The sequence below is a fragment of the Phyllostomus hastatus genome, unplaced genomic scaffold (assembly GCF_019186645.2).
Source record: "Phyllostomus hastatus isolate PE091 unplaced genomic scaffold, TTU_PhHast_1.1 phas_contig_64, whole genome shotgun sequence".
NCBI classification, from domain to species: Eukaryota; Metazoa; Chordata; class Mammalia; order Chiroptera; family Phyllostomidae; genus Phyllostomus; species Phyllostomus hastatus.
The window spans coordinates 2,706,323-2,731,788 of record NW_025333928.1 but is presented as its reverse complement, the minus strand read 5'-3'; the positions used below and the strand labels follow the sequence as shown (position 1 = coordinate 2,731,788).

Below are 25,466 nucleotides of genomic sequence, written 5' to 3'. Positions count from 1 at the left end.
ACCTGTAGGTTCTGATAATCCTGTCAGCATGGGGCTCCAGTTGCAGCGAATTCAACCATTTGCTCACATATGGCTGAATCTGGGGCTCAGAGATTCCCCATAATCTGGCATACATGGTTATTATTTCGCGACCAGTCATGTATTCCAGCAAGGCATCAGTTTGAGGACAATACCCAACTTTTGACTTCACCTAATTAAAAGAATTGCCTTAATAAGGACTCAAGTCATCTGTTCCACTGAGCATTTTTAAATGAGAAAGAAGACTTTCATTTCTCCAGGTCATGCCTCTAAGAGTCCTACCAAGAATTTTCTTTACTAAATACTATAAAATTATAGCCAGTGGATCTGTTGTAATAAATTGAACTAACAGGTTTCCCAATTCAGTTTTAATAATCTTGGGGATAAGAGGTTAGCAATAAAATTACACAGTCCACTGAATTTGGTAGAGTATTAGAATATAAGATTCTCCCATTATTAATGATAAATGATGAGGGGTATGGACACCACGGATGTTTTTGCCCTGTGGAAGTTGCACAGCCATGTGTAGATCTTATTTCATAGTAAGGTTGAACCAGAAGCAAAGGTTTTCTCACTCCCACAAATAGGAGAATTCAATGAATGTTGCTTTATCTATTAACTAAGTCTTTTGTGGATTTGTCTTCAGATGCACATAGACTAGATATCCAGAGAAAACATATAAATATTAGTTTATTATAATCAATTAAAAATTTAAAATAAAATTATTTTAAATAACTGAAATTCATACCTTTTCTCTGGGATTTTATTAATTAATTCACAGTGATCCTAGACTATTTATAATCCTAGATTCTTGGCAGAAATACGCTAAACTCTTTCTTTATTCTAGGTATGAAATTATTCTCTCATATAATTTTTGAAAGTAAATGAGCCACATGCATAGGGAACAAGGTAACAAGGGAAAAATAACATGAATGCCATTAGCAGAAACAATACTTACTAGAAACACTAGTAATAACTTCAGGTATTGGGATTAATAAACCAGATAGAAATGATAGTACTTATTATATTTAAATAAATTTTAAAAGCTTAAAATTATCTTAATAGGAAAGTATAAAGTCATGTAGACCTTTTAGAAATGAACCATATGTCTAAACATATGGAAACTAAAAAATGAGTCATATTACAATTTCTGTGAAAGGATTTGACAGCAATTTAGTCACAATAGAAGAAATTAACCTGCTGAATAGAGGTCATAAGAAAGTTCCTAGAATGCAACATAAGAATAAAAAGTGGGGAACTATAAAAGCAATATTGGGAAATAAGGATGATAAACTAGAAACATCATATATGGATTATTAGAACTGCAGATGGACAGAAAGGTGGGAACAGGAGAAATATCTAAAAAACTAACTAGTGAAAATATCCAGAACCAATTCAAGATATTAACTGGTAAATTCAAAAATGTCAATAAATCTCAAGAGAATGAAAATATAGAGATCCATGTCTAAGTGGTTCATATTAAAACTTATGTAAAACAAAAGAATCCTTAGAAAGCAGCCATAGAGAAAAAAGATCTGTAAAGAATGTCAAACTAACAGCTGATTTCTCAAAAGCAGTGATGGAAGCTACATGATAGCGAAACAACATATTAATTTGCTAATTAAAAATAATTGCAAACCTCAAACTCTATACATAGTGAAAATATCTTTTGCCAGTGAGGGTGAATTAAGGGCATTTACAGAACGGAAGGAAAAATGAATAATAAAAGATTTTCCCCTGAGATTGAGATGGAGAAAATGTCTGCAATTGCAATTGTTATTCAATACTGAGTAGAGGTTCTAGCCTTTCAATAAACAAGAGAAAAACATAGGATTAAAAGGAAAACAAACCCTTTCTGTATCCAGTCATGACTATGTAAGTAAAGATTCTAACATAATTTAAATATAAATATTGGAATTAAGAGAATTTAGCAATTTTGTTGAATACAAGTTCAACATTTATTTATTTTAAATATTTTTTACCTTTTCACTTTAATTCTTTCCTTTCAAATTGTTTCTACCCTAGTGCACAAATGATTTTATTGTTTGATTTTTAAAAATTACTAACATTTCACAAAACAGGACTTTCAAGTTCTCTTGAAAGTCCTTTGAAAACATATGGCATCTTTAATTGTATTTATTTTTTGAGTGGACAAATGTACTTTTTGATTTCCAGCTTCCAGTTTCTTTTTGGACCCAGCTGTCCCTGCCATTTTCATGAGTACATTTCCATTAGTGGGCTGTACGTTCACAAACACATCCTTCACCCTGCCCCCAACAAGCAGACACATTGGCTTTTTATCTTTAAATGGGTACTCTACACTCCAGGTTTTCTGTGTTCAGATATCACCAAAGATTATAAACAAACTGTGAGGCTACCATGAAGGAAGTGAGTGAGGGAGGAAGAACAAAGGCTGTAAACCCATTTATTTACACAGGCGGCAGTCCTCAAAGCACAGGTGTATTAAGACCAGACCTGAAGAACAATAGTTCTGCTGCCAGGAACAAGGTGCTTATGGTACACAGTGCTTCACTGTAGGTTTGTTTCCTTTAGAAGGTCATATCCACCACCTGAAACTTGGTAAGACCTTTCCATGATAGATGCAAGCCAGGGTCACACATTCAAATCTGCCCAAGCTTGCTTTTTGCTGAATTTGAGTCCCTAATTCAAGTGAATCTCTTAGAAAGATCCTCATTGGCCTTCTTCATGGTAGCAGGATCAGAGCAACACCTTCGGGGCCCCTTAACTTAAATGCCTGCACCCAGAGAGCAAGGCAGGACAACTGAAAGATTACACTCAGTCCTCACCTCAGAAGTCACAGCTGCTGACGGGCAGCTGACAGGAAATCATTTCCTTGATTAAAAAACCAACAAAAACAAGATTCTGTATTTGTGTTCTAAAGGAGAAAATGTAGTACATGCTATGAGAAAAGCTGTCATTGGATTGTGTGAAAAACTCATGAATTTGCCCTGGCTGGTGTGATTCAGTGGATTGAGTGCTGGCCTGTGAACCATAGGGTTGCTGGTTCGATTCCAGGTCAGGGCACATGCCTGGGTTGCAGGCCAGGTCCCTTGGTGAGGGGCACATAAGAGGCAACCACACATTGATGTTTCTTCCCCTCTCTTTCTCCCTGCTTTCTCCTCTATCTAAAAATAAATAAATAAAATCTTTAAAAAAAAAGCCTCATGTATTTGCTGTGCTACTGCTTGTCCTTAGATGGAAGCATTACTTAGTTCCTGGATACTTGGGAACTTCTGAAGCAGAAGGGAAGTTTTAACTTTTCCAACTCTTGGGATCTGTTGCATAGTTCAAAGTAGGGACAGCTCAGAGATTAGAGTCTATTTCTTCATGAGAAAAGGATTCTTACTGGGCTCTTTGGTTTGCTCTTGATCTAACTGGATAACAAGGCAGGAGTCTTATATCTGGTTGGCCATTGGAAGCAACACCATCCCAAGGTTCAGCACAGTAAACTTCAATATGGCTGGGGAGTACTGTTCACTCATCTGTGCTTTTTTTGACTACTAGTCCTTGAAGATTACTAGAATTTCTAATGTGAACAAGTCTGTTTTGCTAGCTATTTCCTGCCACCACATTGTCTTCCTTGACATAAAGAATGCAGGATCTGATAAACAAATAAAAATCTACTGGTGTGAGGCCATTCTCAAAAACAAGTTAAGTTTCCCTTAAAATGCAGACAAGAAAAGTTTTGTGAGCTTTGGATGAAATGGCAGCAATTGGTATAAGTGGGGTGAGGAGAGAGAGGATTTATGCAGAGGGCAGCCCACCGACCTTGCATGCCCTGTGCCAGCTGAGACTCATGCCATTTCTCATTGGCAACAATATGCACAAAAGGTACGTGCACAGAGCATATGATGTCCTTGGGCTTCCTTTCCATGGTGGCCTTGATCTAGAGAGGAAAATGCAAGATGGCATTTAAGCAGGCTGTCCTGCACATGACCCCATATTCCACTTGAAGCTGGGGCCTCTTGGCAGAAGCCAGTTTTCAGTACTCTCTAAAAAGACTGAATTATTTGCCAAAGTCTTAGAACCAGGAGATTCCTGTCCTGGTAGCCCTGTCCCTCTTTTTTATCACCTGCCTGGCCCCTGTTACCCCAGCTCTAAATGTTCGATATTTAAAAAATCAATTGTATAGGCCATCAATAAATAATAAAAATAAAATCATTTAGGTGAGTATTAAAACATAAAATATATTGAAATAAATTATATATACTAAGCTGAATTCTCATTAATGTAACATAATGTACAACTATTAAACTATTATTCCAAGACACTGAGAAACAAATACATGGAAAGATATATTTACTATAATATGTCAATCTTATAGAATCCCACTCAAAATCTCACCATTTATAGGCAAAGATAAGATAATGTCTCAATGTACCTATAATTTTAAAAGTTCAAGAATAACAGAATAAAATTCAGAGGGATTCCAAGATGGCTCCAGAGTAGCTAGAAACTTCCTTCATTTACTCTCAGCTCCAGACCTGACTTGCAGCTAAATTGCAGAGAAATTAACTTGAAAAATAAGTTAAAGTGTAGCTGATCTGAAATTTAATAAACAGGAGCATGGAGGAAGACAGGAGGAGACAAGGAGAGGGTGAGGCCTCTTGTGAAGGTGCACAGCTGGGAAGATGGAGGGATTTTGCAAGCAGCAATATTTCCTAACCCTAGGAGTATGGGGTCTCAGCCCCATTCAGGGATTCTTAATACAGAACAACAGAAATGAAAAGGGTAGCCCATACAGCAGGGGGTGGTGGGAATCAGTGGAGATTCAGCCCAGCTGGGAGACTAAGATCACACCATCGCAGAGAAGAAGTGATCCCATGGTTATACCACCAGACTAGGAAGTTTGCTCTGGTCTGTGACTGCTAAAGGGCCTATGCCACAGTACCAATTCAAAGGAGGGGGTCTTCTCGGTACTCCCAGCAGTGACTTGGAGAGCTCCTCTATTCTCTGGAAGGACTTTGGGTAGACTCGATCATAGTCTAGACGATGTGGCTTGAGAAAGAGCATCGGTCTTGCCCACATGAAATGCAGAGGCAGCTGAACTTGTTCTGCCACCCTGGCTGTCTTCCAAGACAAAGGGGTAGGCACTGGGCCACAAATCTGGTCCCACCCTGCTTGGTTAAATGGCATGGGGGAGTGGGACATTTGGCCCATTTGGACCCTGGGCAGAGCTGGGAGTTTCTCCCCACCATGCTTGGCCAGCTCCACTTAAAGACATTGGAGTGCCAGCGGAACTGATTTTTCAATTTTTTTTCATTCTTCTGCTTGGTTAGGCAGGGCATGAGTTCCAGGGAGCCATGCAAAGCTGGGTTTGTCAGACTGGGAGTCAGATGGGTGTGTGCTGGGCTCTGTGGCTGAATTTTGGGGAAGCAGGGCCAGACTCCGCAGTGAGTTCAGGCTGTGCAGCCTCAGGAAGGAGGGGAAGTGCCCTCCCCACCTTCCTACAGGTTGCAAGCACCTCTGGCCCAGACTGTGTGAATCAGCCCTGCCAAGTCCTGGATACCCCTGCTGAGCAAAGTTCTATGGGAAAAAGGAGAGCAGCTCAGAGTGGGGACATTCAAAGTGTGAGACCTGAGGCAGCCCAAACCTCTGGGCTCTAGAGAGCCCACTGGTAGGACTACTAGGGCTTCTGCCCTGATAAGCTTTGGAAAGGTTGGGGAGGGTAATAAGATACAGTGTCTGAAATTGACTTGCACCAGAGAAACTCCAGGCAGGCCTTGGACTGGCACAAGTGGCCCGCTTCAGACAACATTAGAGCAGGATCCAACAAGCTTCAGAAACAGTATTTCTAAGGGGTGACCACCACAAGCACAACAAGCTGCTAAGGTGAACCCCACTTTTTCTTTTTAATCTTCTCTTCATTTTTCTCTTCTTTTTCAAAATTTTTTCTTTTCCTTTCTTTTTCTCTTTTATATCTCTTATTTCTCTATTTCTTTTTCTTACTATATTTTCCCTTTTCTTATTCTTTTTGTTTTTTCTATATTTTATAATTATTTGTTATTTCTTTTCTTTCATATTTTCTTTTTTCTACTTTAATTCTTTTTTGTTTTGTGTATTTTATTATCCTTTTGTCTTTTTCTGATTTTTTGGTCTTTTTTTCCTCAATTTTTTTTGTTGTTGGTTATTTTCTTCTGAAGTTGTTTTCAGTTTTGTTTTGTCTTGTTTTGTTCTGTCAGCACCTGTACAACAGTGTGCACTATGTAGTCGGGGTTGAGCCTCATAGTCAACTAGCCAGAGTCCAGCCCACCCATAAACAGGACAACAGCACCAAAACCAATTACAGCAGTAGACCCACATAACTCACACAAGGGTCATTCCTAGAGCACCAAGCTCAAAAGATGAATAAGACTGCACCACTAGGTCCCACAGAACACATACTACAGAAGGCCACCCCACCAAGACTGAGAGTCATAGAAGTTCTATTTAATACATAGAAACAAACACAAAGAGACAGCCAAAATGAGGAGACAGAGAAATAGGCCCCAAGTAAAAGAACAAGAAGAATGTCTAGAAAAAGAGTTAAATAAAATGGAGACAAGCAATTTATCAGAATTAGAGTTCAAAGTAATGGTTATAAAGATGCCCAACAGCATGAAAAGAACATAGACACCATACAAAAATAAATATTTGAAAATAGACAATAATGTATCTGAAATGATGAATACACTGGAAGGAATAAATAGTAAGCTGGATGAAGCAGAGGATTGAATCAGTGAATTAGAAGACAAGTTAGAAAAAACAATTAGAGCAGCAAAAAGAAAAAAAATAATGAAAAAGCATGAGGATCATTTAAGGGAACTTTGAGGCAACATGAAACATAACCATATCCGCATCATAGAGGTACCAGAAGAAGAAAGAGAGCAAGAGATAAAGAACTTATATAAAGTAATAATGACAAAGAACAGTACAGTGATTATCAGAGAGAAGGGGGTAGGAGGGTAGTAAAGGCTAAAGGGGGGCAGATATATGGTGATGGAAGTGGTGGGCACACAATACAATGTACAGGTTGTGTGTTATAGAGGTGTACACTTGAGACCTATGTGATCTTGTTGGCAATGCCACCCCAATAAATTTAGTTTAAATGTTGGGGAGGAAGGACACATGGAAAAAGGAAATGTACCATTAAAATGTTAAATTATAGGTAATTGCTTGGGGAGGGGTGGGGCCAGCATTATCTTAATTCTAAAACCAGATAAAGATTATAGGCCAATATCCCTAAAGAACATAGATGCTAAAATCCTCAAAAAAAAAACCCCAACAACTAATAGATCTAATAAATAAATTTGGCAAAGTAGCAGGCAAAATTAATACCCAGAAATGGGTGGCAATTTTATACACAATAATGAACTCTGAGAAAGAGAAGCTAAGAAAACAATTCTATTTAACATTGAAACAACAACAACAAAAAGATACCTAGGAATAAACAACAAAATATGTAAAAGACCTTGGAAAGCTATAGAACATTGAGGGAAGAAATCAAAGAAGATACAAATAAATGGAAGTATATACTGTGTTCATGAATTAAAAGAATGAACAACATTAAAATGTCTATACTAATTAAAGCTATCTATAGATTCAATGCAATTTCTATTAAAATACCAATGGCATATTTCACAGATCTAGAACAAATATTCCAATAGTTTATATGGAACTAAAAAAGGACCCTGAATAGCCTCAGCTTAGCAATCTTGAGAAAAAACAACAAAGTTGGAGCTATCGCAGTATTGAATATCAAACACTACCACAGTCATTGTAATCAAAAGAGCTGGTACTGGCACAAGAACAGGCATACAGATCAATGAAACAGAACAGAGAGCCCAGAAATGAACCTATGCCTTTGTGGTCAATTAATATTTGACAAAGGGGGCAAGAGTATATGCGTACGATGCTGTAAAATCAGTCTCTTCAATAAATGGTACATTTACCTGATGGAATACTATGCAGCAGAAAGAAAGAAGGAGTTCCTTCCCTTTGCAACAGCATGGATAGAACTGGGGAGCATTATGCTAAGTGAAATAAACCAGGCGGTGAAAGACAAATACCATATGATCTCACTTACAAGTGGAACTTAATCAATAAAACAAACAAGCAAGCAAAATATAAACAGAGACATTGAAATTGAGAATATATTGACAGTAACCAGTGGGGAGAAGGAAGGGGATAATGGGGGAAAAAGGGGGAAGGACTCTCAGGAACATGTATAAAGGACACATGAACAAAACCTAAGGGGGGTAGGATCAAGGGTGGGAAACAGGGATGGCTGGAGTGGGGGGAATGGTAGGGGAATGGAAACAACTATATTTGAACAACAATAAAAAATGTGAAAAAAATCGTGTTGGGAAAATTGGACAGGTACATGCAAAAAATGAAAATATACTACCAACTCATACCATACAAAAATATACTCAGAATGGATAAATCTTAAATGTAATTTGCAAAACCATAAAAATTCTAGAAGAAAACACAGGCAAGAAAATCTCAGTCATCTCTCATAGCAATAGTTTTGCTGATATATCTCCTAGGGCAAAAGAAACAAAAGAAAAAATAAATAGGATGACATCAAACTAAAAAGCTTCTGTACAGCAAAAGAATCTAACAACACAATGAAAAGGGAATGTACTGTATGGGAGAACATATTTGCCAGTATTACATCTTACGTGTTAAATTCCAAAAAATATACAGAAACCTGTATGACTCAATAGCAGGAAGACAATCAACCCAATGAACAAAATGGACAAATGACCTGGATAGACACTTCTACAAAGAGGACCTACAAATGGCCAGTAAACATATGAAGAAGTTCCCCATGCCACTAACCATCAGAAAGATGAAAACTGAAACTACAATGAGGTATCATCTCACATCTGCCAGAACAGCAACCATCAACAGATAAACCAAAAAGTGCTGGCAAGGCTGTGGAAAAAAGAGAACTCTGGTGTACTGTTGTAGGGAATGCAGAATGGTGCAGTCACTGTGGAAAACAATCTGAAGTTTCCTCAGAAAATAAGAAATGGAACTATCTTTTGACCCAGCAATCCCACTCCTGGGGACATATCCTAAGAATCCTAAAACACCAATCAGGAAGCATATATGAACCCCTATGTTCATAGTAGTATTACTTACAATAGCTAAGATCTGGAAACAGCTCAAGTGCCCATCAGTAGATGAGTGGATAAAAAAGCTGTGGTACCTTTACACAATGGAAAACTATGTGGCCATGAAAAAGTAGGAAATCTTACCTTTTGTAACAGCATGGATGTACCTTGAGATTATTATAAGCAAGATAAGCCAGCCAGAGAAAGACAAGAACCATATGATCTCACTGATATGTGGAATCCAATGAATAAAATAGAAACAGAGTCATTGATACATGGAACAGACTGACAGCTATCAGAGGAAAGTGGTGAGGGGGAGACTAGATGAGAAAATGTGAAGGAATTAGCCAAAGAACATATATGCACAAGCCATAGACACAGACAACAGTTTGGTGATGGCTAGAGGGAAGGAGGAGCATGTGCAAGTGGAGGGAGGCAAATGAGAGGATAATGTAATGATGCCAACAATAAGAGGACAAATAAATAAAAATAAATACATGAAAAATTATGGTACTGGCTCAAATGAAATAGACCCATGGAAAAGAACACATTCCATAAACTGATCCATATCTAAATTGGAGCAGCAAAATACACTGAGCCACCTGGCTATATATTAAAAAGTGAGTCTTGACCCTTACTGAACATTATGTGGATGAATTATAGATATAAAGGTGGAAGGTAGACCAATGAAATTATAAATGGGACAAGGAATGTTTAATATTTAATTTAAAGGTAGGGTAGGTAAGGAATTCTTTTTTAAAATTTATATTTTTTATTGTTGTTCAAGTAGTTTCTCCAGGAATTCTCAAACAGGACAAAAAACAATAAGCAGAGAAAAGAAACTGCATTAAACTTAAAAAAAAAATCTTTCCATTAAAAGAAAAATATGCAGAGCATTTCTTTAGGTAATTACTGAAAGACAGGTCATTCAGTAGAAAATTGGGCAAAAGTTTTAAATATCTAAGCTTTCAATAAATACTTGATGATTTATTCAACTTTACACATTATCAAGGGAAAAAAATGGAAACTACTAAGTTCCAACATAATTTCCAAAATAAAAAATAAAATGCTGTCAACACTAAATATTGATAAGGATATACAATGATGGAAACTGTCATACATTGCTGGTAGGAGAGAAAATTTGTACAAATCACTGTGTAAAACCATTTGGCTATATTGACTAAAGTTGAATAGTCACATACTTTAAGATCCAGTAATTATATACTAAAACATATCTCTAGCAGAATTATACATATTTGGACCAAAAGACATATTAAGCAAATGCCATGGCAAATTAATAATACCTAAAATTCAGAAATAATAAAAATATCCCTCAAAGTTACAGTACATATATTATTTTAGATTCATACAATTGAGTATTACATAGCAGTGTAAATGAACAAACTACCACTATAAGTGACAATGTGGATGAAGCCTATAAACATAATATTGGAGTAAAGAAGCCAAAAACAAGTATATAGTACAATTATATTAATAAAACATTTAAAAATAAGTAAAACTTATTTGTGATGAAAAGTGTCAGCATGATAGTTTACACTGGAATTGACTGATTCAAAAATAATATTTAAACTAATGATATAAGAGAGGCAACTGTACTTGAACAATAAAAAATTTAAAAAACAAAAAATAAATTGATTAGTAATATACATTAATAAAAGAGAAAACTATGTAATATTTTCAAGTGATTCAAACAATGCACACAATAAAAACAAACACTAAAATGCTAAAAGCTTTCAACAGCTTAAGCATACAAATGAATTTTCTTAAATTGATAGATGGTAGCTACCAAATATAATATACAGTGTAGAAATTTAGAAATATTCCATTCAAAGGCAGAAAAATAAGATATCCCTTATCAATTCAGCATCCAGCATTGTACTGGTGGTCACACTTTATACACAAGCACAAGAAATGAGATATGGCAATTGAGAAGGAAGAAAAATTGTCATTATCTTTAGATGATAAACCTATCTCCATAGAAAAGCCAAGATAATCTATACAAAAACTATGAAAGCTAATTAGAGAATTAGTTGATCTAGGTTTCTAGGTAGTAAGGTTAGTGTGCAAAATTCAGTAGCATTCTTAAATACTACAACTTATGATATGCTAAAAAAGACATCATTAATAGTATGAATAAAATCCATAACATACAAGGAAATAAATCTACTAAATTGTAAAAGACTTTAGGGGTAGAATTGCAAAACAATATTAAAAAGAGTGATATAAGTGAAATGGCAGGCTATGAAGCTCCAAGTCCTTTTTCCTCATGGAAACCTTAAAAACAACCAGAAAGTGACTAAAATGATTTTACAAGAGCCCTAGACCACAGTTAAAATTTACAGCAACCAAGTGAATGTTCAATCAAGAAAAAGCTACTTTAAAATGGTAGGAAATTTTGTGGCATGTTTATTCAACCTTGCCCAACCCATTCCTGAGGGAGAACAGACTTGGTCTGGAGCAGGTAGCAGACCATTTCTCTATGGCCTCCCTCAAACCAGAAGAAGCGTATTTTCAATGACCTAACCTGTCTGGGGAGTGAATGAAGGACTGGCTTTTATTTTGCCTAAGCTAAAAACCAGATGGCAGTTCTCATAAAAGCTGCAGAAGTCTAAAGACCTGAGGATTCCTGGGCCAAGATTTATAGGGAAGAAACACACTAGAACATCCAAGTTCCTAAGGACAAGGAGGAGTGACATTCTTTGGTAAATTAAGACATTCAAAAGAAGCCATGTATATGGAAGAATATAAAACCTTGCACAAACAGGCACAGGCAAGATGCACAGAAAAGACTTGAAAACAAGGTAAACTATCATATAGAGCTAATTCATAGGTTTAGAACATATTTAGTTAAATAGTGAAGAAATGCCTTGGAGCAGAACCAGTCTGCAAAGATGGAAAAGAAGCAACTTTCTTTTCCCTGAAAAGTCATTAAAAAATCATATTGAATTTATTGAGGTGGATAATGGTTAATAATATTAGGTAGGTTTCAGGTGTGCAGTTCTATAATAAATCATCCATGTGTATACCACCCAAAGTCAAGTCTCCTTCCATCACCATTTATTCCCCCTTTACCCTATTCTATCTCCTTCCATCCCCCTTTCTCTCTGGTAATCACCATACTATTGTCTGTGTCTATGGGTTCTTATTTTTTCCTCAATCCTTTTACCTTTTTTTATCTGATCTCCCAAACCCCTCCCCTCTGACAGCTCTCAGTCTGTTCTCTGTATCTATGAGTCTATACAAAGATTATAAGACACTATAATAATTATGTGCATAGCAGCAAATTAGGTAACATAGATGAAATAGAAAAAATCCTAGAGACACAAAATATATTAAGACTGAATCATAACTAAACAGAAAAATATAAATAGACTGATAGCTAATAAAGGGATTGAATAACTAATCACAAACTTCCAAAGAAAGAAAAGCCCTGGCCAGATGATATTTCATTGATGAGTTCTACCAAACACTTCAAAAAGAATTAACACCAATCCTTCTCAAACTTTTCCAAAAATTTAAAAGAATGACACCCCCTAGCTCATTTTTAGATGCCACAAATTTCCTTGTACCAAAGGTATAAAAAGACAAAAAAATAGACCTATATCTTTTTTGAATATTGATACAATATCCCTTGACATATTGCTAGAAAACATAATTCAGTAGCCTATTCAAATTACAGACCATGACTAAGTGGGATTTATTTCTGGAATGGGAGGATAGTTTAATATACAAAAATAAATCAGTTCATTTAGCATACCACATTAACAGAATGAATAGTCAACTTAATTAATGAAGTAAATGCTTTGACAAAATTTAACATGCTTCCATAATAAAAACACACAACAACTAGGAAAAGCAGGAATTTTCTTCACCATAGAAAAGTCAATATAAAAAAGTCCATAGCTATCATCACACTCAATGGTGGAAAACTGAAAGCTTTCCTCCAAAAATCAAGAGTATAACAAGAATGCCTGCTTTCACCATTTCTATTCAACAGAATATTGACAGTTCTATCCAAAGTTATTTGGCAAGAAAAATAAATTAAAAATATTCAAATTAGAAAGAAGCAAGTGAAATTATCACTTTTTGCAGATCATATGATCTCATATATAGGAAACCCCAGAGCTCACACACACATGAAAACCAGACATGAAAAACCAGTTAGAATAAACAAATTTAGCAAAGTTATAAAATACAAAGTCAACATGCAAAAATCAATTACATTTCTATACACTAACAATGAATAATTTAAAGAGGAAATTTAAAAAACCACAATTTGATCTACAATAACATCCAAAATAATTAAATACTTAGGAATAGATAACAAATGAATCAAAATATATGTACACTGAATACTAAAAAACATTTAAAGAAGACATAAATAAATGGAAAAACATCTTATGTTCACAGATTAAGAGATTCAGTATTAAGATGTCAAAGCTACCAAAAGTATCTACAGATTCACTGCAGTCTATATAAACATCATAATGATTCTTTTGCAGAAATAGAAAAACCCATTACTAATATTTATATGGATGCTTAAGAGTCCATAATTAGCCAATAGAACCTCATAAAAGCAAAATAAATTTGGAGAACTCATACTTCTGATTTTAACACTTGCTATAAAGCTACAGTAATCAAAAGACTATATTACTGGCATAAAGACTGACATATAGAACAGTGAAACAGGATACCTCACACATAAACCCTTGCAAAAATGGCCAAATGATTTTCAACAAGGGTGCCAAGGAAATTCATGAGGTAAAGAGCAGACTTTTCAACAAATGGTGCTGGGACAACTATGTATTTGTTCACATGCAAAGACTGACTTTTGACCCTTACCTTTTACCATATAATAGTTAACTAAAATGGATCAAAGACCTAAAAAAGTTAACACTATAAGACTCCTGGAAGAAAACATAGGGGAAAAATAGAATCCTGAAACAGCAGTTCAAAAGAACCTATGCACCCCAATGTTCATAGCAGCATAATTCACAATAACCAAGTGCTGGAAGCAACGTAAGTGCCCATCTGTAAATGAGTGAATCAAAAAACTGTGAACATTTACACAATATAATATTACACTTAAGAAAGACAGAAAGAGCTCTTACCTGTTGCGACAGCATGGGTAGAACTGGAAAGCATTATGCTAAGTGAAACAAGCCAGGTGGTAAAAGACAAATCCCATATGACCTCACCTATAAGTGGAACTTACTCAGCAAAACAAACAAGCAAGCAAAATAGAAGCAGAGACATTGAATAAAGAACAATCTGACAGTAACCAGAGAGAGGCGAGAGGAATAATAGGGTATAATGGGGGGCCATCAGGGAACATGTATGAAGGCCACATGGACAAAGCCAAAGGGGGTGGGTTCAAGGGTGGGAGGTGGGAAAGTGATGGGGTGGGAGGGCATGGTGGGGTGAAAATGGAGACAATTTTTACTTGAATAACAATTGAAAAAAAATCTATAAAATCTGCGTTTCACATACAATTGTAAACCTGCTTTTGCCCACCACTGTAATGTAGAAAAAGCATTTTGACTGAGTAATAAAAGAATGGTTTATATTTTTGAAAAAAGAAGAAAACATAGGGAGAAGCTCACAATATTGGATTTGGTAATGATTTTGCAGATATAAAACAAAAAACACAGACAATAAAAGAAAGGATATATAATTTGTCCTTCATCAAAATTTTAAAATTTTGTGCATCAAAGGATATTGGAAATGCAGCCAACAGAATGAGAGAAAATATTTGTTAACTATACATACAATAAGGAATAATTATCCAGAATACATAAAGAACAAATACCAAACAACCCAATTTAAAAATGTACTAAGAAATTAAACAGGCAGATACTAAAAAAAAAAAAAATACACAAATGGCCAATAAGCACATGAAAAGATGAACAACATAAAAATCATTAGAGAAATGTAAATCAAACCACAATAACAAGTCAGGGGTCAAGCAGCTTATTAGTAAGAAAAAAGATGAGTATTTTGGAGAAAACACATTCCAGTATTATTGTGCAGAATTCATCAGTCATCTACAGCAGATAGGTGATGGTTCAGAATGGAGAACTTCAAAGCTTCATGTGCAGAAATGGGTTGGAATACGACTCCATGTTTTAGAGCTGTGGAGGCCTAAATGGAGTTTTGTCAAAAGTTTGTGATCTAGGATTTTAAGATGGCGGCAGAGTGGGTAAAAGTTACAATCATTTCCTCCCAGGACAATCATCCTAAATAACCAACTGAAGACTAGCTAAAGATGAATCTTATAACCAAAGATTTATAGAAAAAGCCACATCAAGAGTGTTAGAATGGGTAGAGGTGCAAAAATGGCTGGCCCTGTTCCCACAGGTAGCAGCTGAGGTTCTGGAGGGATATCTCAGCTGTGTGAGGGAGTCCACCTGAAAAATATGGGGCTTAAACCCCAAGGCAGTTTCCCAGCACAGAGCACCAGAGCCAGGAAGAGATGCTGACATAACATCTGGCTGTGGAAAGCAATGAGGTTTCTGTCCACCAGGGGCAGACAAAGTCGGCTGGAAATACAGGCATCCTCTTATGGAGCCATGACACAAAATTTTGTTTATAGCAACTTACCCTGGGCTATGGTGGAGAAAGGGTGGAGCAGACTAGAGTCACACGAGGAGAGTCTGTGGTTCCTGGCTCTGTGAAGGAAGCTGGAAAGAAAGCCACCAGCATTCCAGTACTGAGTCATTCATGGATACCACAGTTGCTCTCTTTCTTGGGTGGAGCACTGCCTTCTCTATGCAGCATTAGCCTGAGGGAAAGCAACTGCCCCACACTCTAAACTCACTATCACCCCATCCTGTGGATTTTAGGCTGTGTTGAGAAGTCAGTTGTCTTGGCCAGGGTGTAGAGTTGTGGGTACACTCAGGGGGTATCAGTGACTGAGTTGTCTGGCTTGAGGGGGCTCTTACCACCATTTTACTGTGAATCTGACTAGTGCTCAACTTCATGGGAGATCCATAGAACCACCCCCTCAGCTTTCAGCAGACTCAACTTCAGGGCTTTGGAGTCCTATCCACCTGTGTTTTGGGGGCTCTGCAACAGGGAGGTCAGGGCAAAATCCAATACAGACTGAATCGTGTGGCTCTGAGGTGAGGACCATACCCACCCCCTTCCCTGAAGACTGAATAGCACCTTCCCCTCATGGGAGATCCACTAGTCCCATTATCTTAATTCTACCTCAGTGACTGAGCCTAACAGACAGCTGGCAGATTGAGGCAGGCGCAGGCAAATTCTATCAGGTTGTCTCGGGACTTTTGTTGACCTGCCCCTGTTCCTGGGGTTGGAAAGAGCTGCCCTTGGTGTTCAGTTTTATCCTTCCTGTGCACACCCAAGATCAGCAGAGGGAGCCACAAACAGTTGATTGCTTCCAAACAAGTTGCTGAATGCCAGGAACAAACAGAAAGCTTCTGACATTGGCTTCACCAAAGCCCCCCAAAGAGGCCCAGAACCAACAGACCAAGTAATTATTTTCCAGCAACATCAGAGAAGGATCCAATAAGCTGCGCAAACAGTCAGTAAAAATTGCAGAGGTGAATTTAGCATCAAGTGGTCAGCACCTGCATAGCAACTTGAATGCTGTGATTGAGGTTGAGCTGAGGCCAGTCTGAGGGTCGATCACACACACAAATAGACCAATAGAAATCAAGACCCAATTACAAAAGGGAGGCTCACATTACACACACAAGGGAAATTCCTAGAACACCCAGTTCAGGTGATCAAGGAGACTGTGTTGCTGGAGGCTCTGAAACACCAACTATATAAGGCCATCCCACTAAGACTGGGAATCCCAGAAGATCTATCTAATATATAGATACAAACACAAAGAGGTAGCCAAAATGGGGAGACAAAGAAACAAACCACAAACAAAGAACACGAGAACTCTCCAGAAAAAGACATAAAAGATATGAAGCATATGATCTATCAGATAGGTAATTGAAAGTAATGGGTATAAGGGTGCTTAAGGAACTTAGTGAGAACCACAACAGCATGAAAAAGGACATAGAAAACATGAAATAAAAACAGTCAAAATAGATTATCATATCTGACATCAAGAGTACACTGAAAGGGCCTTGGCTGGTGTGGCTCAATGGATTTACTGCTGGCCTATGAACTAAAGAATCACTGGTTCTATTCCCAGTCAGGGCACATCCCTGGGTTGCAGACCAGGTCCCCAGTAGGGGACATGGGAGAGGCAACCACACATTGATGTTTTTCTCCCCCTCTTTCTCCCTTCCTTCCCCTTTCTATAAAAATAAATAAGTAACATTTTTTTAAAGAGTACATGAAAGGAATAAAAAATATGTTAGGTGAAGCAGAGGATTGAATCAGTGATTTGGAAGACAAAGTAGAAAAAAACACCACAATCAGTAGCAAAAACAAAAAGGAATTAGTATGAATAAAAATACTTTAAGGGACACCATGAAGCATAACAATATTCACATCATAGGGCACCATGAAGGAGAAGAGAGAAAGTAAATGAGCAAGAATCTGTTTTAAGAAATAATGACCAGGACTTCTGGTCAAGATGCAGGTGTAGTTAGACACACTGTGCCTCCTCGCACAAACAAAATAAGGACAACAATTTAGAAACAAAAACAACCAGTACGGACAGAAAATTGAACTGTATGGAAGTCTGACAACCAAGGAGTTAAAGTAGATACATTCATCCAGACCATTAGGAGGGCCAGAGTTGGGTGGCCGGGCAGAGAGGGGTCGAGGCAAAATGGTGGCTGGCAGACCCAGGGGTACAAGGCAGCAGCTGGTGGACCCCGGGCTTGCAGGCTGCGGCTGGCAGACACAGCGAGGCAGCAGATTGTGGAGGGGCATGGCACACCAGGTGGCTGGCAGACCGGGCAGTCCCACATTCACACTCAGATAAACCAGGCAAAACTGGGGAGCAAGACAGACCTCACAACCCAGGGTCCCAGTGCAGGGAAATAAAACCTCAAAACACTGATTGAAAACACCTGTGGAGGTTGAGGTGCTGGGAGAAACTCCCAGCCTCACAGGAGAGTTGGTTGGAGAGACCCACAGGACCACAGGATCCTAGAATGTACATAATTCAACCCACACAGGAATTAGCACCAAAAGGGCCCAGTTTTCTTGGGGGAAGTGGGGAAAGTGGGGGAAGTGACTGAAATCCAGCAGAGTGGAGCAAGTGCCACTGTTCCCTCTCGGACCCCTCCCCCACGTACAGTGTCACAATCCAGCGACATAGGTTGCCATGCCCCGGTGAACACCTAAGGCTCTGCTCCTCACTACGTAACAGGTGAGCCAAAACAACAACAACAACAAAATGACCCAAACAAAGAACAGATCAAAGCTCCAGAAGAACTACAACTAAGCGATGAGATAGCCAGCCTATCAGATGCACAGTTCAAAACACTAGTAATCAGGATGCTCACAGAATTGGTTGAATTTGATTGCAAAATAGATGCAAAAATGAAGGCTATGCTAAGTGAAATAATGGAAAACATACAGGGAACCAACAGTGATGGGAAGGACACTGGGACTCAAATCAATGAGTGGACCAGAAGGAAGAAAGAAACAACCAAACAGAAAAGAATGAAGAAACGAGAATTCAAAAAAATGAGGAGAGGCTTAGGAGCTGCCAGGACATCTTTAAACATTCCAACATCCTAATTATAGGGATACGAGAGGGAGAAGAGGAAGAGCAAGAAATTGAAAACTTATTTGAACAAATAATGAAGGACAACTTCCCCAATCTGGCAAAGGAAATAGACTTCCAAGAAGTCCAGGAAGCTCAGAGAGACCCAAAGAAGTTGGATCAAAGGAGGAACACACCAAGGCACATCATAATTACATTACCCAAGATTAAAGAAAAGGAGAGAATCTTAAAAGCAGCAAGACAAAACGAGAGAGTTACTTACAAAGGAGTTCCCATCAGGCTGAAAGCTGATTTCTCAAAAGAGACCTTGCAGGCAAGAAGGGGCTGGAAAGAAGTATTCCAAGTCATGAAAGGCAAGGACCTACATCCAAGATTACTCTATCCAGCAAAGCTTTCATTTAGAATGGAAGGGCAAATAAAGTGCTTCTCAGATAAGGTTAAGTTAGAGGAGTTCATCATCACCAAGCCCTTATGTTATGAAATGTTAAAAGGACTTATCTAAGAAAAAGAAGATAAAAAACTTGTACAGTAAAGTGATAGCACACTCACAATTATTAACAACCACACCTAAAACAAAAACAAAAACAAACTAAGCAAACAACTAGAACAGGAACAGAACCACAGAAATGGAGATCACATGGAGGGTTAGCAACAGGGGAGTGGGAGGAGGAGAGAGAAGAAAAGGTACACAGAATAAGTAGTGTAGATGGTAGGTAGAAAATAGACAGGGGGAAGGCAAGAATAGTATGGGAAATGTAGAAGCTAAAGAATTTATGACACATGGACATGAATTAAAGGGGGGAATGTGGGTGGGAGAGGATGTGCAGGGTGGAAGGGAGTGAAGGGGCAAATGGGACAACTGTAATAGCATAATCAATAAAATATATTTAAAAAATTTAAAAAAAGAATTCATATGACTCCACTCCAGAAAGAAAAACAACCCAATTCAAAAATGGATTAAGGTCTTGAACAGACACTTCTCCAAGGAGGACATACAGAGGGCCCAGAGACATTTGACAAGATGTTCAGCATCACTAGCCATCTGAGAGATGCAAATTAAAACCACAATGAGATACCACTTTACACTGGTTAGAATGGCCATAATGAACAACTTAACAAACAACAAGTGTTGTCAAGGTTGAGGAGAAAAGGGAACCCTAGTACACTGTTGGTGGGAATGCAGACTCGTACAGCCACTATGGAAAACAGTATGGAATTTCCTCAGAAACTACATATGGAACTGCCTTTTCACCTAGCAATACCATTGTTGGGATTATACCCTAGTTATTCTGAAACACCAATCCAAAAGAACTTATGTACTCCAATGTTCATAGCAGCACAACTCATTATAGCCAAATGCTGGAAGCAATTTAAGTGCCCATCTGTAAATAAATGGATCAAAAGACTATGGTACATTTACACAATGGAATACTATGCAGCAGAAAGAAAGAAGGAGCTCCTTCCCTTTGTGACAGCATGGATGGAATTGGAGAGCTTTATGCTAAGTGAAACACCAATGTAGTGAAAGGGAAATACCATATGACTTCACCTATAAGTGGAACCTAATGAACAAAACAAACAAGCAAGCAAAATACAACCAGAGGCATTAAAATAAAGAGCAATCTGACAGTAACCAGAGAGGAAGGGGGAGAGGGACAATGGGGGGGCATCAAGGAACATGGGTGAAGGACACATGGACAAAGCCAAAGGGTCTGGGTTCGAGGTTGGGAGGTGGGGATGGGTGTGGTACTGTGGCATGGTGGGGTGAAAATGGAAAAAATTGTACTTGAACAATAAAAAAATTTAAGAAAAGAGACCCACCTCAGAAAAAAAAAATTTGACACAGACTAAAAGTAAAGAAATAAATAAAATTCCATGGAAATTGAAATAAAAGGAAAGGTAGGGTAGTAATACTTCTGTCAAAACAGACTTCAAAGCAAAGGCCATAACAGAGACAAAGAAAGTCACTACATAATACTAAAGGAATTGAGACAAAAAGAGGATATAATTCTTGTAGCCATATATGTAGTCAATATGGGAGCACCAAAATACATTAAAAAATTTTGGAAGATTTTAAGAAAGATCAATAGCAATACAATCATAGTATGGAATTTTAACACCTCAGTGTCATTAATAGATAGCTCTTTCAGAAAAAAAAATCAAGAGGACACTGTAATGTTACATGACACACTGCATCACATGAATTTAATTGATCACATGGAAGATTCTCCAAGACAGATTAATGTTAGGACAGAAAATAAGTTGTAACAAATTAAAGATGTCTGAAATCATATCAAGCATCTTCCTAAATCCCAATGGCATGAAACTACATTTCAAATACAAGAAAAAAAACTCAAAAATGTTCAAACACATGAAGGCTAAATAACATGTTATTAAATAATGAACTGGCTATCAATGAGATCAAGGAAGGAATCAAAAATTACCTGGAAACAAATGAAAATAAACACACAACAACACAAAATCTATGAGGCACACTGAAAGCAGTCCTGAGATCAAGTTTATAGCAATACACAACTACCTCAAGAAGCAAGAAAAATATCAGATAAATAATCTAACCCTACACTTAAAAGAAATAGGGAAAACAAAAAATAAGGCACAGAGTAAGTAGAGGGAAGAAAATAATAAATATCAGAGGAGAAGTAAATGACATAGAGACAAAAAGAACAATACATAAGGTCAATGAAACTGAGAACTGGTTCTTTGAAGCTAAACAAGATTGACGAATCTTTAGCCAGACTCATCAAGACAAAAAAAAGTGAAGACCCAAATAAATAAAATTAAAAAAAGGAAAGCAGATAAGTATCAACTGATACCACAGAAATAAAAATTATTATTAAGAAAATACCATAAGCAACTCTTTGCCAAAAGATTGTACAAAATAGGCAAAATGGATAAATTTCTAGAAACACAGTCTTTCAAAACTGAATCAGAAAAATTTGAAAATCTTAACTGATGGATTACAGCTAATGAAAATGAAGCAGCAATAAAAAAAAACCCCTGACAAATACAAGTCTTAGATGAGATGCTTCATGAGTTAATTTATCAAACATTCAAAGAACTAACATCTATTCTCAAACTATTCCAAAAATTTCAGGAGGAGAGAAAATGACTGAGTTCATTTTATTAGGCCAGCATTATCTTAATTCTAAAACCAGATAATGATATTACAAGGAAAGAAAATTATAGGCCAAAATACCTGTTAAACAGAGATGCTAAAATCCTCAACAAAATATTAGCAAACCAAATTCAGCAATACAGCAAAATTTCATACACCTTGATCTACTAGGGTTTATTCCAAGGTTTCTAGATTTGTACATTACCTGTAAATTAATAAACATAGTATACCACATAGACAAAAAGAAGGATAAAAATCACATGATCCTTGATCCTATCAATAGATGCAGAAAAAGCATTTGATTAAATCCATCACCATTTATGATAAACACTCTCAGCAAAGTGGGAGTAGAGGCCACATACCTTGACACAAGAAAGGGCATGCATGACAAACTCACAGCTAACATCATACTCCTATAAAAACTAAAAGCATTTTTCTTAAGATTGGGAACAAGCCAGGGTCATTCACTTTCACCACTCTTATTCAACATAGTACTGGAAATCCTAGCCACAGTAAATCAGACAGAAACAAAAAAGAATACACATTTAAATTGTAAATAAAGAAATAAAACTGTCATTATTTGTGGATAACATTACACTGTAAATAGAGAACTCTAAAGGTTCCTCAAAAAAAAAAAAAACCTACTAGAACTATAAATGAATTCAGTAAAGTAGCTGGGTACAAAGTAAATGTCTAGAAATGAGTTGTATTTTTATACTCTAATAGTGAACTAATGGAAGAGAAACTAAGGAAAAATCCTAGGTACAATTGTTTTAAAAATACATAAGAATAAACTTAACCAAGGATGTAAAAAACTGTAGTCAAAAAATTATAAGACAATGAAGAAGAAAATTGAAGGAGACACAAACAAGTGGAAGCATATATTGTGTTCATGAAATGGAAGAATTAGTGTTATAAAAACATCCATACTATTCAAAGCAATCTATAGATTCAATGAAATTCCTACTTAAATATCAATGGCATATTTCACAGATCCAGAATAAATATTACAAAAATTTATATGGAACCACAAATGACCTTGAATAGCCTCGATAATCTTGAGGAAAAAAGAAGTACGTTGGAGGGATTGCAATACCAGGTCATGCTATACTATAAAGCCATTGTAATCAAAACACATACAAAATGTATATAGATTAAAGGAACAGAATAGAGAACTAAAAAATAAATCCATGCTGCTATGATTAATTAATAATTGGAAAAGGAGGCAAGATCATTCAATGGAGTAAAGATGGTCTCTTCAATAAGTGGTGTTGAGGACTTCTGGCCAAGATGGAGGTATAGGTAGATACACTGTACAACTTTACACAACCAAAAGAACAACAAATTTAAAAACAAAAACACCAAAACTACCAGAAAATTGAACTGTTTGGAAGTCTGAAAACAAAGGAGTTAAGGAAACATTCATCTAGACCAGTAGGAGGGGCAGAGATGGGCAGCTGGGGTAGAGAGGACACATGGCAAGGTGGTGGCCAAAGGACCTGGGCAGGTGAGACAGCATCTGGTGGACCAGGCAGTCTCACATTTGTGTGTGCATAAACTGGGAAGAAAAACTGGGGAGCAAGACAGACTGTGCAATCCAGGCTTCCAGTGCAGGGAAATAAACCCTCAAAACCTCTGACTGTAAAAACCTGTGGGGGGTTGCAGTGGCAAGAAAAAGTCCCAGCCTCACAGAAGAGTACATTGGAGAGACCAAAAGAGTCCTAGAATGTACACAAACTCACCCACCTGGGAATAAGCACCAGAAGGGCCCAATTTGCTTGTAGGTAGTAGAGAAAGTGACTGAAAGCTTGCTGAGAGTGGAGCAAGTGACATTGTTCTCTCTCAGACCCCTCACCCGCATACAGCACCACAACACAGCTACATGGGTTGCCCCATGCTGGTGAATACCTAAGGCTCCATCCCATAGTATGTAACAGACACACACAGACAAAAAATGGCCCAAATGAAAGAACAGAAGAGAACTCCAGAAAAATACATCTAAAAGTGATGAAGAGATAGCCAACCTGTCAGATGCAGGGTTCAAAACACTGGTAATCATGATGCTCACAGAAATGTTTGGGTATGATTGAAAAATAGAGGAAAAAATGAAGGCTATGAAAGGTAAATAAAGAAAAATATACAGGGAGCCAACAGTGATGGGAAGGTGACCAGGACTCAAATCAATGGTTTGGACCACAAGGAAGAAATAAACATTCAATCAGAACAGAATGAAGAAACAAGAATTTGAAAAATGAGGAGAGGCTTAGGAACTTTTGGGACAACTTTAAACATTCTAACATCTGAATCATAGGGGTGTCAGAAGGAGAAGAGGAAAAGCTAGGAATTGAAAACTTATTGGAAAAATAATGGAGGAGAACTTCCCCAATCTAGTAAAGGAAATAGACTTCCAAGAAGTCCGGGAAGCTCAGAGAAACCCAAAAAGTTGGACCCAAGGAAACATCCACCCAGACATATCATAATTACATTATCCAGGATTAGAGGTAAGGAGAAATTTTTTTTTAAGAAAGCAGCAAAAGGAAAGAGTTACCCACAAAGGAGTTCCCATCAGACTATCAGCTGATTTCTCAAAACAAACCTTACAAGCAAGAAGGGGCTGCAAAGAAGTGTTCAAAGTCATAAAAGGCAAGGATGTAGATCCAAGCTTACTCTATCCAGCAAAGCTATCAGTTAGAATGGAAGGGCAGCTAAAGCACTTCCCAGATAAGATCAAGTTAAAGAAGTTAATCATCACCAAGCCATTATTACAGAAATGTTAAAGGGACTCATCTAAGAAAAGGAAGATCAAAAACATGAACAGTAAAATGACAACAAATTCACAACTATCAACAACCAAAACTTAAAAAACAAAAACAAGAACAAACTAAGCAAACAACTGGAACAGTAACTGATTGACAGAAATAGAGATCACTTGGAGGGTTACCAGCAGGGAAGGGCAAGGGAAAATGGGGGAAATAGTATGGGGTATAAGCATAGTTGGTAGGTAGAAAATAGACAAGAGGAGGTTAAGAATAGTATAAGAAATATAGAAGCCAAAGAACTTATATGTGTGGCCCATGGACATGAAATCAGGGCGGTGATGCAAGTGGGAGGAGGGATGCAGAGTGGAGGGGAATTAAAGTGAGAAAATGGGACAACTGTAATAGCATAATCAACAAAACATATTTAAAAAATAAATGGTGTTGAGAAAGTTGGTACATATGAAAATATGAATCTAGACCACCAACTTACACGATGCATAAGAGTAAACTCAAACTTGATTAAGAAAACTAATCAAGTAAAGTAAATCATCAAGTAAACTCAAACTTGATTAAGAAAACTAATCAAGTAAAGTTGATTAAGTAAACATAGTTTGTAAGTCACAAAACCATAACAATCTATAAGAAAACTTAGGGAGTGAAATCTCATTTATCTCTCATAGGAATGTTTTTGCTGATATATCTTCTAGGACAAGGGACATAAAGAAAATATAAACAAATGGGACTTCATC

The 25,466-nt window shown here is 37.2% G+C and overlaps 1 protein-coding gene and 1 pseudogene across 1 annotated transcript in view; both read right to left on the bottom strand.

Moving 5' to 3' along the window:
- The window catches only part of LOC123825427 (phospholipid-transporting ATPase ABCA3-like), a 306,670-nt gene that overhangs the window by 21,686 nt on the left and 259,518 nt on the right, over positions 1 to 25,466 (bottom strand). Inside the window, exon 17 of the mRNA XM_045848811.1 lies at positions 3 to 190. Within this exon, the coding sequence (XP_045704767.1) occupies positions 3 to 190 (188 nt within the window). The remainder of the gene's footprint in view (positions 1 to 2; positions 191 to 25,466) is intronic.
- LOC123825640 lies at positions 3,231 to 3,913 on the bottom strand (annotated as a pseudogene).